The sequence below is a fragment of the Triticum aestivum genome, chromosome 2D (assembly GCF_018294505.1).
Source record: "Triticum aestivum cultivar Chinese Spring chromosome 2D, IWGSC CS RefSeq v2.1, whole genome shotgun sequence".
In the NCBI taxonomy this organism is placed as follows: Eukaryota; Viridiplantae; Streptophyta; class Magnoliopsida; order Poales; family Poaceae; genus Triticum; species Triticum aestivum.
In genome coordinates this window covers 187,428,724-187,442,555 of record NC_057799.1, presented here as the reverse complement: position 1 = coordinate 187,442,555, position 13,832 = coordinate 187,428,724, and the positions used below count along the sequence as shown (strand labels likewise).

The following is a 13,832-nucleotide window of genomic DNA, read 5'->3' as shown; positions in this document are numbered from 1 at the left end:
CGGTTGTATCCGGCCACTGCTTTCGGGTCCCAAAGAATAGCTTCCACATCCCTCTATGCGTTGTGCCGAAGAAGTGCTGAAGGGTACGTGGTCCTTCCGGATTGAACTCCCACATGCGCAGAGGCCGTCGCTGGCACGGCAGGATCCGGCGGACTAGCATTACCTGGATCACGTTGATGAGACCATTGTCCTTTTCAAGGAGGCTCCGAATACGACTTTGTAGCGTCTGCACTTCATCAATTGATCTCCAGTCCAGCCCCTTATTAATCCATGATGCGAGTCGTAATGGAGGGCCAGATCGGAACGCAGGCGTAGCTGCCCACTTGGTGCCACGGGGTTCAGTGATGTAAAACCACTCCCGCTGCCATAGGTTGGAAGTTTCCGTGAAGGAGCCTTTTGGCCAAAGAGTATTGGTGAGCTTGCTCACCATAGCACCGCCACACTCCGCTTGCTCCCTGTCGACTACCTTCGGCTTCACATTAAAGGTCTTGAGCCATAAGCCGAAGTGTGGGGGAATGCGGAGAAAGGCCTCGCACATGACAATGAACGCCGAGATGTGAAGAAAGGAGTCCGGAGCTAGATTGTGAAACTAGCCCGTAATAGAACATGAGGCCACGAACGAAGGGGTGGAGAGCGAACCCTAGCCCCCGGAGGAAGTGGGAGATGAATACGACCCTCTCGCCGGATCTGGGTATAGGAATAACCTGCCCCTTAGCAGTGAGCCTGTGGAGGATTTCCGCGGTCAGGTATCTTGCCGCCCGGAGCTTTGCGATATCCTCCTCTGTGACAGAGGAGGCCACCCAACGGCCTTGAGGGCTGGGTCCAGACATGACTGGGAGGCTTGGAACGATTAAGTTAAAACCAGGGTGCTGGAGCTCGAGGTTGGAAAGGTTGAGGAAGAGGTGGCCGTAGAGGAGAAAGACGGGTTTGTACCCCTTTATAAAGGTGATGAATATCAAACGCCTCCTCATGGGCCTTTAAACTTGCCTATTCCCAAGGAATCGTGCCAACGGAGCAGTTGGATTACCCACGCCCGTATTGATGAGAATCCCGCAATAAGGGGACATGATCTCTGCTTCGACAAAACGTGCCAATAAAACCGCATCTTGAAACGTGGAGCGGGAGGCTAAAAACGGTTTGAAATAATGACCGGGCAGGGTCGTGATGTTATGCTACAAAAGTTGTCAGTAGATTGGACTCGTGAAATATTATACTCTCTGCGTGTGTGTGTGGTACTTGTTTTGCAGAGCCGGACACTTTTTCTGTGTTTGAAAGTTGTTTTGGAGTATTCAGAGGAGGAACCCGCCTTGCAATGCCGAAGACAATCTGCGCGTCGGACACATCGTCATTGAAGCCTGGTTCAGGGGCTACTGAGGGAGTCCTATATTAAGGGGTCCTCGGGCGTCTGACTATGTAACATGGGCCGGACTAATAGGCTACGAAGATACAAAACATAAGACTTCTTCCCGTGTCCGGATGGAACTCTCCTTCGCGTGGATGGCAAGCTTGGCGTTCGGATAAGTAGATTCCTTCCTTTATAAACCGACTCTGTACAACCCTAGGCCCCTCTAGTGTCTATATAAACTAGAGGGCTTAGTCCGTAGAGGCAATCATAATCATACAGGCTAGACATCTAGGGTTTAGCCATTACAATCTCGTGGTAGATCAACTCTTGTAATCTTCATATTTCATCAAGAGCAATCAAGCAGGAAGTAGGGTATTACCTCCATCAAGAGGGCCTGAACCTGGGTAAACATCGTGTCCCCCGTCTCCTGTTACCATCAACCTTAGACGCACAGTTCGGGACCCCCTACCCGAGATCCGCCAGTTTTGACGCCGACAGTGGCCCCCCTCTGGTGATTATTGGCTCCAATATTTCTTAAATAATCCATAAAAAATCTCCGTAAAATTTCAGCTCATTTGGAGTTGTGCAGAATAGGTGGCCTGACGTAGCTTTTTCAGGTCCAGATTTTCAGCTGCCGGAATTCTCCCTCTTGGTGTGTACCTTGCAAATTATGAGAGAAACGGCATTAGAATTACTCCAAAAAAGCATTATTATGGATAAAAAATTGTAAATAATAGTAAGAAAACATGATGCAAAATGGACGTATCATGGCCCAGCCCCAGCCGGACGAAAAAACGTCCCTGGGGGCACAAGGGCTGGAGATGCTCTAAAACGGACACGTGTTTATTCCTAGATGTGTTTGCGGACAATGATATATGAGTCGGTCATCCAACGCCATAAACGACCATCTGCAACAAACACATTTGGAGGAAATTCATGAATTTAAGTCCGGACACAATTTACATAAAATGGACGATATTTTGTCCGTTTAACAAAAACCTTGAAAAAAACTAAAACTAGCTTCTAGCGGAAGTTAACCTCATACAAGTAGCCGGCCAGCGGCACCTCCGTCATCATTTGTGTCGTTGTTAGAGTGGTCCCTCCAACAGTGAAGGTTGCGGGGCACGGCAGCCTTGCCCGACCATCGCCTAGCGCTCATGAAGGAGTCGCTCCGCTTCCTCCTGCGTCGTGCGGAGGGCCCTCAGCCAACGCCGACCCTGAGCGGGGAGCCCTGGCATTGCCCCTGCCAGCGTGGGCGAAGGTGTCGTTGAGCAACTACTCCTCACCGATCATGGCGAGCTCCCCATCGAGGTGGCGTAGCCGACATGTAGACGTCTCCGTGGTGGTCACCGACCGACCACGGGCCCAGGCATCCGTGAGGTCAGGGTCTGCGAGGACCCATGTCGATGCTGCGTCGGATTTCATGAACACGGAGCGGTGTGCCGCGTTGCGCCACTCCCGCTGCGCCGCCTGCCTAGTCGCCCTCTCCTCAAGCATGATGATGCTGCACGATGAGGTGGGGCCGCCATCACCATGACAACCAGCTAGTGGAGGAGGCACCCACACGCCTTTGTGATCGCCGGTGACACCTGATCTTTCACGGCCTTGCCACGCCAGTCGCGCCGCAACGGCGTTGTCAGTTGGTAGAAGCACCCATACCGTCTATGCACCGATGACGTCGGCTCATTCGTCACGCGTCATCAGATTTGGACGCCGTGGTTTCACGGGGGGGACAGCAGCTCCGCCCTCACACAGTGGAGAGGCAGCGACGCAGACTCCTCCTTGATGCAATAGCGCGGGGGCGACACCATCTCCTCCTTGATGCAGGCTGGTGGCGGCTAGGGCAGCGGCGACGCCATCTCCTCCTTGATGCAGGCTGGTGGCGGCTAGGGCAGTGGCGAACCACGGTAGCACAACAACCACTCAATCATGCGATTAATCTGCCGATGGTACCCCTTGTCTGTCGTCGATGTCTCCACGAGGAGGCGCAACTGCTGCGATGGCCACTCCTCCTCATCGTCGGTGAAGATGATGATCTCCTGCTTCTCGGAGGAGCCGAAGACTGTGAAGGTCAAGCACTGATAAATCTATATTCTGCGCATTTTTAGAGCTTATTTGTTGCATTTCCTTTGCATATATTATGCCTCATTGAACTAAATATGTGTCCATTATGCATGATTACACTTTTTTACACTTTTCATCATGAGAATTGCATATTAGTGTTTTTATTTGTTTTTTATTAATTTTCTTTGTTTTCTTATGTCTAAGGGTGTTTTGGAGCAACCTAGGACTAAGCACGACAAAAGGACAAAAGATGGGTTCAATATGGAGGATTTCCAGCACTATACTAGGCGTTTCAAAGAGTGGGAATAGCCATTTTTTCAGAACGCTCCAAATCAAGATATAATACCACACGCGCGTCGGCGTCACTCTCACGATTCCAACAAGCCCAAGAATTTCAAAAACGAAGTTCGGATGAGGAAATTACGCCTATTTTACCGATGAGTCCAGAGCACAAATCGGCGTACAGTAAGCCCCCGCGCGGGCGTGTCGGCAGTCAAACCAGGTGAAATCCAGCCTGAAAGTTGCTCTTTCAGACAGAATTCTTCATCGATTTCGTCTCTGTTTGTTCCCACGCGATCCTTTGCCAATGAGGAGGGTTTGGGGGAGGATTTGGCTCACCTTGAGCCCTTAGATGCATCACATCAACGGAGGAGACCGAGGAAGCGTCCTATATATGCACCTTCAACCCTAGCCGCCGCCAGCTCATCTCTATCATCTTCCACAAGCCGTCACCATCCAAGATCAATCTCCACTGCTCCATCTCCGCCACCATAGAAGAAGAGACAAGTCCAAGGGAAAAAGAGTAGGCTCCATCACCGTGCGCACCGACCTTTCGGCCGGTGCCATCTCCACCGGCGCCGCCTCCATCACCACCATGGTCGGTTCCATCATCATCGCCATTACCCTCAGCGCCGCCACGCCTCCATCACCACCACGCCTTCTGCCTTCTCCGGCTCGATGCCGGCTTGTAACTTGACCCTCTCCTATATGTTTCCTGTTTACATGTTTGAGTAGTTATACTTGTTCTCGAGGATACAAATGAACTATTTATGGTTATACTATTTTACTTCAAGCGGTCCTGGTACGACCGCTCCCAGTCCGTACCGCCGCTCGTACCAGAGCAAAAATACCTCCATTTGATTCATTTTTTCTGTCTGAGGTCGTTGAGATATTTTCTAACCGTTCGTTTGCTTTCTAATTAACATTAATTACCTCTGAAACTCTGTAACCTGTAATTCTCTATAGCAATTATGTTCTCTTTTATTTCTTTTTAATGGTTGGGTATATGAAAATCAGAACCGATGTTTTTATGTTTGTTGTTGTTTTCACACGAGCTTGGACTTTATGTGGTTATATGTATGAGATGGTGCCAACCGTATAAAAGATCCCCATGAACCGCTTGGTTGCTTCAACTTGACACACTCCACTGACAAGTACACTGTAATTTTTTCCAATATGAACTTCGTTCAAATAAAAGTTGCTTAGTATCAAGTTTCTCATCTTAAGTGAGAGTCTCTCTTTTTAAATAAGCATGTAGGAGGTTGCACATTTGTGTTCTATATTTTTTCTCACCTGCACTTCATCCAAACCTAGGAGCGAATATGACTCCTAGACCTAGTCTGTTGACTTAAGCGAATAAATCAATCTTCGTAAAACAATTATTTTTATTCACTTGTCACGCTAATCCTTCATGCTATTTTTTTTCCTAGAACGAAAGTAAAATATTTTTGTTTCCCTTTTTACTTTCGTTCTAGGCCACCATGTCCGCTTGGCTTGGCCATACATTCCTTCCGGTAGAAATCCATCTCTGGTGGTACCCCTTCTTTTCATGCTACTATTGTGCATGGCTTTCCGCCTCGCCCACGTTGTGACCAAAACATCGATCGTATCTTCATACGGTAGTGCCCCCTTCAGACTTGGGTCCTCCTCATTGAGGGCTACAACTGCTTCAAACCACTTCTTCCTTAGGCCTTTTTTTACGGGGGCTTCTTACTTCGGCCTTGTATAATACTAGATGCTTAGGGAGGTGTTTAGAAAAATAAACCGAATTTTTTTAAAAGCACCGTGCCTATTTCTACAAGAGAGACGCCTAATTAAGCGTCTGTCCGGTACAAGTAATCACCGGTGTTTAAGGAAAGCCTGATTTATTTCTCCGAGCACCTTGCATTGTACAAGACCTTAGCACACTAGTACACTACTAGAGGACTGCGTCGACGGAACATACCCATCAACCCTTATTTCAGTCTCGCAATAGTCTTTCATTTGTGTAAAAAATTATCTAAAAAACTTTTGTTCCAGAAGAATATTCATTTTAAAAGCTCGTCACAAAAGAAGTTGCACATAACGCTATTAAACCCTACATTTTGCAGTTTATTATGCAGCTAAGGAACAGCAATGGTGATGTACTCCCACTACGAAAGTGGAACATTTCCACTTGTATCATGTGAACATCTTACATTGGTGGATCATTATTCAAATTTGCTCGGGTTCATTTCACAGGTACACACATCTCACAGGACACAAACTCACACTGGCCACTAAAAAGTCTACCTTCAGCCCGCTTTCATCTTCACCTGAACTTCAGTTGGACCAAGTGCTCCCTTTCATCATACAGAAGTTTTCAACTCAACCTAAAGATACGAAGAATCGTTGTGGGTGACCGAACAGCTCCAACAGTGGAAAAGGGCAAGGGAAAAATTTCATCACAAGGGCAGCACTTGGCTCAAAGGTTGAAGATCTGAGCTGGCCAGCTGCGCTTCCGGCCATCGGAGCTGATTCCCGTGGTTACGATTGACATATGTCTATGCTGCGGTGCTCAGAGGCCCTCACGGTGCTGATGCGCGATCTGATCGAGGCAGCTGGGCACTCCGCTGAGCCAACTGATGCAGATGAGCCAACGACTGATTTCCCATTTGTAATCGCTATGGGCTCTTCAAAGGTGAAGATTGTTTGCGACCAGTGAGTTGGTGTGGAGAAAGGAGAGGTGGACAGGTCCACAGGCTTGTCCTTGCAGAATCTGTCGGTGAAGCCAGTGTCAAACCACAAGACAATGCCATGGCACCAGGTTACTCCTGGTATAGCAGCTGCACCACTTTCAGGAAGCCTTAGCTCCAAGCTCGCGGTGAAATCCATTTCACTTTCCTTCATAGTTGCCAGATCAAAATACTGCATATAGAATAAGGAAACCAAGATGTTAGATCACAAATACCTGCATTGTTAGGACATCTGAGCACAGTGGATCAAATATTGTAATTATTGATTCTTTGGTACATTTATTTTTTATCAGGAGCCTTTGAGTACATTGACTCTGTGAATTACACTGAGTAGTGAAATATAGAATTTATATCCATAAGTCTATCAAAAACTAACTTCTTTAGCTCCATATAGCAATCATCTTCAGCAAAAATGAGGAAGATTGAGAAGTGAAATAAGTATTCAGAGTTCCTAGGACTTACATGGAGTACAGCAGTATCTGTCACAATATCCTTAGAATCAAGTACATCAATTACAGGAAATCGAGCCGAACTCCCTGTTACTTCTTTGCCAATACATGACATATCAAAGCCATACACATTTCCCCAAAATGGCAAGCTAGTTCCACCCCTCCCAAAACCAGCACCAAGCTATGGAACAGAAGAAACAAGTTATTAACTATAGAAACCAGAGACAAACAATATAGGCAAGCATTGCTACAAACTTACAATTGTTGCAGTATCCGGTAGAATAGCACCACCAGGTTTTAGGAAATGGGCACGTGCATATATAACTGAACTGAGCATGGATTCATACAATAGGCAATATCCCATCCACTCACTCACTAACACGTCAAAGCCATTCGGCGGAGCTACAACTTTATGGTTTAGCTCTTCAGCCTTGGTATGCACAACACTTATCACTTGAGGGCTACCTTTTTGTTCCGTTTTCCCATTCTCATCATATAATAAACCATTTTTTTTGCCACCTGCATTTGTTCTGTAACTGTGAGATAGAAATCATGGTACAAAGAGACCGGTAGTTTGGTATTATGATGGGAAATACAATACTTGTGTAGCCACAGAAGACATCTTTGCACTCCCATCAACCGCAACAACTCTAGATGCACCAGCCTTCGCTGCAAAAAGACTATGAGAAGCATCTGTCAGAAAAATCCCAAAAGGCACCGACAGAATGACAATTCACTATTAAGAATATTGTTTTTATTAAAGACCAGCCTTGCACTTTGATGATAGGATATGACCACTAGACCACATGCAATCAGTTCCAATCAAATATCACATTTAGATATTTAAACCAAGTCAAAACTCTCAGTGACAAGCTATTGCGCATATTGGACCTGGTCAAGCGATTATTTTATTTTTACTCGTTCAAATCATAATTATTAACAGTGTTTTTTCCTTCACAGCGGTGATAGTTTATGTGTCGGTGCTGAACCCGAGACTGCCAGCAAGGCATCAGACCTCACGGTAAGACAAAGTAACCCACAATTGCAAAAGCATTTCGCATCCTACATTACATACCTTAGAATTCCTGTACCACAACCAACATCCAGTACAGTTGCTCCATTCATTAGGCTAGGATTGTCCAAAAGGGCATCTCTGTAAGCATCTGTTCTTACCTCAAAAGGTTGGGGACAGTGGGAGAGTTAGCTGATCCTGTCGATCATGATAGCCCATATGTGAAATCAAAGCAACACACATATGTTTTTTTAGAGAAAAGGCCAAAGCCCAACTTTATCAATAAAGCCACCAGGCAGAGTCACAACCAACCACAAGGAACAACCGCACAGCAAGAGTAGAGTATCAACCAAAACCAGATGGCTAAAGTATAACGTACATGGCTCCCAGGCCAGTACACGGTGCGCAGGCCGGCGAAACGAAAGACAGCAAAATCAGGGCCCACAACACCTAACTGCCGGCTTGAACTGAAGAGAGGGAATTGGCAGAGGCCCGAATCTTGGATATCATCACATCGAATGCATCACGGTCCTCCTCCTTAGTCAATAATCTCTACTGCTGCAAGAATATGCAAGTTTTAAATAAGCAATCAGCAAGTTTAGCAGAAAAAATAAGTTCAATCGTAAACTTGTTTCTTCTCGTCCAAAGAGTCCAACACATCGCTGCCACTCCCACCCAAAGCATTCTTCTCTGGGCCCTGACCAGGTTGGAAGCCAAGAGTCGAAGGTCTGAGAAGGAGGAAGTTCGCCAAGAAACATGCAACCACGATCTGATACAGCACCAGAAAAGCTTAGCCAGGACACAGTTAAAGAAAATATGCTTCGTATCTTCTCTTTGCCCACAGAGCGCACAACAATCAGAGCCAGGGCCATTGCGGTTGCGGATTTGGTCACCAGCTGGCAGCCGCCCGCGAGAGGCTTGCCAAAGAAAAATCTTGATCTTCGGAGGGATGTGGGCCCTCCAGATCCACTTGAATTTGGAAGTGTTGGAGCCAGAAATTAACTTGCTATAAAGAGATTTCACGGAAAAACGACCCGAAGAGGAATGGGGCCACACCACTGCTCCTCCTCCGAGAGCAAAGGGAAGAGGGTAACAAGGCGCTGCCAGTCAACCAACTCTTTAGGAGAAAGAGCACGACGCAGCTGAAGGTCCCAATTATTGTCAGAGAGCTCAGAGATAGAGATCTCAGGATCGGGGCAATAAGAGAAGAGAACAGGAAAAGAAACCGCCGGCGTAGTCGAACCGCACCACCAGTCGAGCCAAAACCTAGTGGATCTGCCATTACGAACAACAAATTTAACAAGGCCTTGAAAGATAGGCCTAAGCTTAACAAGGTCTTTCCAGAATTGAGAAGCACCCGTGGGGCGAGCGAACATGGGGCTAGAGAGAGGGAAATACTTAGCTTTGAGAATGTTGTACCACAGAGGTTTATCCGAGGTGGTGGTCATAATCTTCCACCACCATTTGATGATCAAGCATTTGTTCATGACTAGAGTGTTAATAATGCCCAGCCCCTAGGCTCTTTGGTCTGCAAATAAGGTCCCATTTAACCAAACGATACTTGCGCGTGTTATCGGCCGCGTTCCAGTAGAAGGCACCTCTATGTTTGTCAAACCCAGCGTGGGTACCATTAGAAAGCAAATAAAATCCCATCACAAACATAGGGAGGGAGGAGAGGCAAGCATTGATTAGGGCAACTTTCCCAGCTTGGGTATTGTATCTGCCCCTCCAAGGCATGACACGATTGCCAACTTTGGCCACCATAGGCGCGAAGTCCTTGGCTAGAAGTTTGTCAGACGTAATAGGCAGACCAAGATATTTAAGAGGGAAGGAGCCAAGAGAATAATTCAGGAGGTAGGCAACACGCAAGGCGTCGGTATCCGAGACTCCAGTAACAATGACTTCACTTTTAGAAAAGTTGATTTTAAGACCAGAAAGTACCTCGAAGCAAAGAAGCAGAAATTTGAGGTGAGAAAGGCACCGATCATTAAGTTCCACCATAATAATCGAATTGTCAGCGTACTGTAAATGAGTAATCCCTTGAGGAATAAGATGGGAGCTAACAGGAGTGATGTGTCCAGCCACCGTGGCTCTAGACAAAATATTAGAAAGGGTGTCTGCCACAAAGTTGAAAAGGATAGGGGAGGCCGGGTCACCTTGCATGAGACCTCTAGAGTTTTTGAAGAAGTTGCTAACTTTCCCATTAAAAGAAATAGCTGTATGGCCCCCCATGACCAACTGCATAATTCTATGAACCACGCCACCATCAAAGCCTTTGGACAGAAGCACTTGCCTTAAGAAGCCCCAGCTCACAGAGTCATAGGCTTTTTCAAAGTCCAATTTAAGAATAACAGCCTTGCTGCCTAATTTGTGGATATCATGAATGATCTCATGAAGGCAGAGGACTCCATCAAGGATAAAGCGATCTTTGACAAAGGCAGATTGAGTAGGAGAGAGAGTGCGGTGAGCCACAGGGGTAAGGCGGGTGGCCAGACATTTGGCCGGAAACTTGGCAAAGTTATTAATCAGGGCAATAGGCCTAAACTGGGAGATGAGCTCTGCGCCCTTGATTTTAGGAATGAGAGAGATAATCGCATAGTTGAGTCTAGAAATGTCCACCGTCCCCAAACAAAACCCTTGAATGATCACACAAATAAGCGCCTTAAGTTGAGGCCAGAATGTTTTAAAGAAAGGAATAGAGAAGCCGTCAGGGCCAGATGCAGAATTAGAATTGGCCTTATTAATAGTCGAGAAAATCTCTTCTTCAGAAAAAGGGACCAAAAGAGCAGAGTTTTCATCCGGAGACACCCTCTGATCGTGATTCCAGAAAGCAGAGGAAATTCTGAACCCCTGATCAGGTTTTGTCGAAAGAAGGGAGGAGAAGTCAACAACATGTTCCATGATAATGCCTTGGTCTGAAATTTTAGCCCCATGAATCATAAAGCTGTCAATCATGCATCTACGTCGCCTCCCATTAGCAATGGCAAAGAAGTAAGCAGTGTGGGAGTCGCCCTTAAGCATCCAATTGATCGTGCCCCTTTGGCGCCAGTATATTTCAGCCAGGCGATGTAGATGCACCAACGACTTCTCAAGAGAAAAACGAAGAGCCCATTCAGAATCGGAGAGACCGGAGGAGTCAGCCCAAAGGTCAAGAGCATCAATCTGAGCCGAGAGGAGGGCCTTCTCTCTGTGCTCCTGCGCAGCGTGGTTGCGAGACCAACCTCGCAGGAACTTGCGCAGGGAGTAAGAACATTGGTGCCAGTCCTCCATAGGACCAAAGGAGCGACGAGCAGACGCAAGCGTGTCCGAGATTTTAGAAGCAAGAAGAGCGCCAAAGCCATCAATCAGAAGCCAAGAAGCATCAAACTGGAACCGAGTTGGCGAGTGAGGGCAATGTAGCCCAGCGTCAAGAATTAGCGGGGCGTGGTCCGAGCCAACAATGGCCTTTGCTTTGAGAAAAGCTAACGGAAAGAGGGAGTCCTAACTCTGACAGATAAAGACCCGATCGAGAACAGAGCGAATGGGGGCGACCTGATGATTAGTCCATGTGAACCTCGAGCCCACCCTAGGAATTTCACGAAGGGCACAAGTGCTAATGAAATCATTAAAAGCATCTGCCAGCGGCCAGGAAAAATTGTTGGTGTTCTTGTCAGTCGGATAGCGTAACAGATTAAAATCGCCACCAACAAGGAGGGAAGGGTGCAGGATTCCACCTTATTAGAAATTTCGTCTAATAATAAGGGAGAGAGGGAATGATCCGCCGAGCCGTAAACGACCATGAATTCCCAAAGAGTATTAAGTTGGCGGTGGAACACAACGGAGCTCGCCCAAAAAATCCCATGATCGAAGGCTACAAAGTCAAACATATCACGCTTAGACTCAATCAGAATGCCACCCGAGTGTCCCGAGGAGGGGAGAAATTCCAATCAAAATGATCAGCTCCCGCAACTATGGAAAGCTCATGGGGGAGAAGGATGTCTTAAAAGTTTCAACCAAGCCAACCAGGTCAATGTTATCACCCCTAACAACGTCTTTGAGTTGGTCCCGGCGCCCCCGAGCCCCGAAACCCCTCACATTCCAAAATAGGGCTCTCATTTGAAGGAAATGTTTCTAATACGTAAGCTAGACCTGCAGGGTGCCAGGCAGGTTTTCACGCGTTTCGGGGCACCCTTCTTCACAGAGATCCTGGGATCAGCACCGCCGGCTGTCTCCCCCAACCCCGAGCCCACTTCAGCCACTACCGAAGGAGCGGGAGGGGCCGCCACAATTTCTTTAGATTTGGCGATAGCAGCCTGGGCCACCTCATTGGCCCTAATTAGAGCAAGCAGAGAGGAGGGGGAACCAAAGTTATGATCGAGCGAAATACCAACATCCGTAAGAACCTTAGTCAAATGATCATCCGAGTAGGAGGGGAGAACAAGCCTAATAGGGGAGGGGGAGGATTTAAAGCGGGCGACGGAGAAGGGGTTGGGGGAATACCTGAAGCTGGGAGGTCATGGGCCGCCGCACGACGAGCAGCCTTATCCGCCACCCGCACCCCGCTGTCATGAATCCGACCACTCTTGCGAGCCGTAGAGGACGGGGAGCGAATCGGAGTAGACCGCGGCGCCACCGGAGAAGCCTGGCCCGCTGCGTCGCCCATGTTAGCATCCAGGTGGCGACAAAGCCCCGCCGTGGAAAGCTTGGTGCCCGAGGAGGCACGGCTGCGGGCCAAGAACTTCTGGACAGAAGATTTGCGCTTGGGGAGGGAGCCAGCCAGCGCACGCAGAGGGGAGGCAGGAAGGTCTTCAATACCAGACAGGGACGGCGAGCCCGGACGGACCCGCAGGTTGGAACAGACCCTAGAGACAGGTGTGCCGGCCATGGGGGTAGCATGGGCAGCCAGGTCAGACGTCTTCTCCAAAGTGTCATCATTCCCCACGCCCTTGCTCATCGGGGCATTATCTTTGAAAAGCTCCTTGGATTCCGAGCCCATGCCATCCCATTCCTATACCATGAAGTGAGGATGAGAGCCCCCGCTCAGGTTGCCAGCATCATACCCACCTCCCCCGCATTTCTCAGCCGGAGGAGGAGGGGGAGGAGGAGGGGAGTTTGGGATGGCACCACCATCCAAGCGGACCCGCAGTCTGAATGTTGGGGAACGCAGTGATTTCGAAAAAATCCTACGAACACGCAAGATCTATCTAGGTGATGCATAGCAACGAGTGGGGAGAGTGTGTCCACGTACCCTCGTAGACCGAAAGCGGAAGCGTTAAGTAACGCGATTGATGTAGTCGAACGTCTTCGCGATCCAGCCGATCAAGTACCAAACGCACGGCACCTCCGCAATGTGCACACGTTCAGCTAGATGACGTCCCTCGAACTCTTGATCCAGCTGAGGCCGAGCGAGAGTTCCGTCAGCACAACGGCGTGGTGACGGTGATGATGAAGTTACCAGCGTAGGGCTTCGCCTAAGCACTACGACGATATGACCGAGGTGGAAATATGTGGAGGGGGGCACCGCACACGGCTAAACAATCAACTTGTGTTTCTATGGGGTGCCCCCCTCCCCCGTATATAAAGGAGTGGAGGAGGGGGCCGGCCGGCCTCATGGGGCGCGCCCAAGGGGGGAATCCTACTCCTACTAGGAGTAGGTTCCCCCCTTTCCTAGTCCAACTAGGAGGGGAAAGGAAGGGGAAGAGGGAGAGAAGGAAAGGGGGCGGGCCCCCTCCCCAATTCAGATTGGGCTTGGGGTGCGCCCCTCCACTTCGCCGCCTCCTCCTCTCTTCCACTATCGCCCATGAAGGCCCATTAACCCCCCGGGGGGGTTCCGGTAACCCCCCGGTACTCCGGAAAATGCCTGAACCTATCCTAAACCTTTCTGGTGTCCAAACATAACCTTTCAATATATCAATCGTCATGTCTCGATAATTTTGAGACTCCTCGTCATGTCCGTGATCACATCCGGGACTTCGAACTACCTTCGGTAC

The 13,832-nt window shown here is 48.5% G+C and overlaps 1 protein-coding gene across 3 annotated transcripts; it reads right to left on the bottom strand.

Annotated features, from left to right (window-relative positions):
* Positions 1–5,799: 5,799 nt before the first annotated feature.
* Positions 5,800–12,899, bottom strand: LOC123049152 (probable protein arginine N-methyltransferase 3). 3 transcript variants are annotated; one of them, XM_044472136.1, is made up of 6 exons: positions 12,343–12,899; positions 7,927–8,421; positions 7,453–7,531; positions 7,111–7,370; positions 6,865–7,032; positions 5,800–6,574 (listed from the first exon to the last, which is right to left on the bottom strand). In XM_044472136.1, the coding sequence occupies exons 4-6, from the start codon at positions 7,213–7,215 to the stop codon at positions 6,194–6,196; spliced, it is 654 nt and encodes a 217-aa protein (XP_044328071.1). In that variant the 5' UTR covers positions 7,216–7,370; positions 7,453–7,531; positions 7,927–8,421; positions 12,343–12,899; the 3' UTR covers positions 5,800–6,193. The 3 variants fall into 3 exon arrangements, with proteins under 3 accessions (XP_044328071.1, XP_044328072.1, XP_044328073.1); XM_044472137.1 differs by having other exon boundaries at positions 7,927–8,418; XM_044472138.1 differs by lacking the exons at positions 7,927–8,421; positions 12,343–12,899 and having other exon boundaries at positions 7,111–7,883.
* Between the last annotated feature and the right edge of the window lie 933 nt (positions 12,900–13,832).

Bases quoted from the DNA above. Each gene is read 5' to 3' on its own strand.
- LOC123049152 (XM_044472136.1), bottom strand. From the start codon at position 7,215: ATGGGATATTGCCTATTGTATGAATCCATGCTCAGTTCAGTTATATAT. The intron at 7,033-7,110 runs GTAAGTTTGTAG...TCTGTTCCATAG, and splicing joins TACCGGATACTGCAACAATT to CTTGGTGCTGGTTTTGGGAG. The intron at 6,575-6,864 runs GTAAGTCCTAGG...TTCTATATGCAG, and splicing joins CAGATACTGCTGTACTCCAT to TATTTTGATCTGGCAACTAT.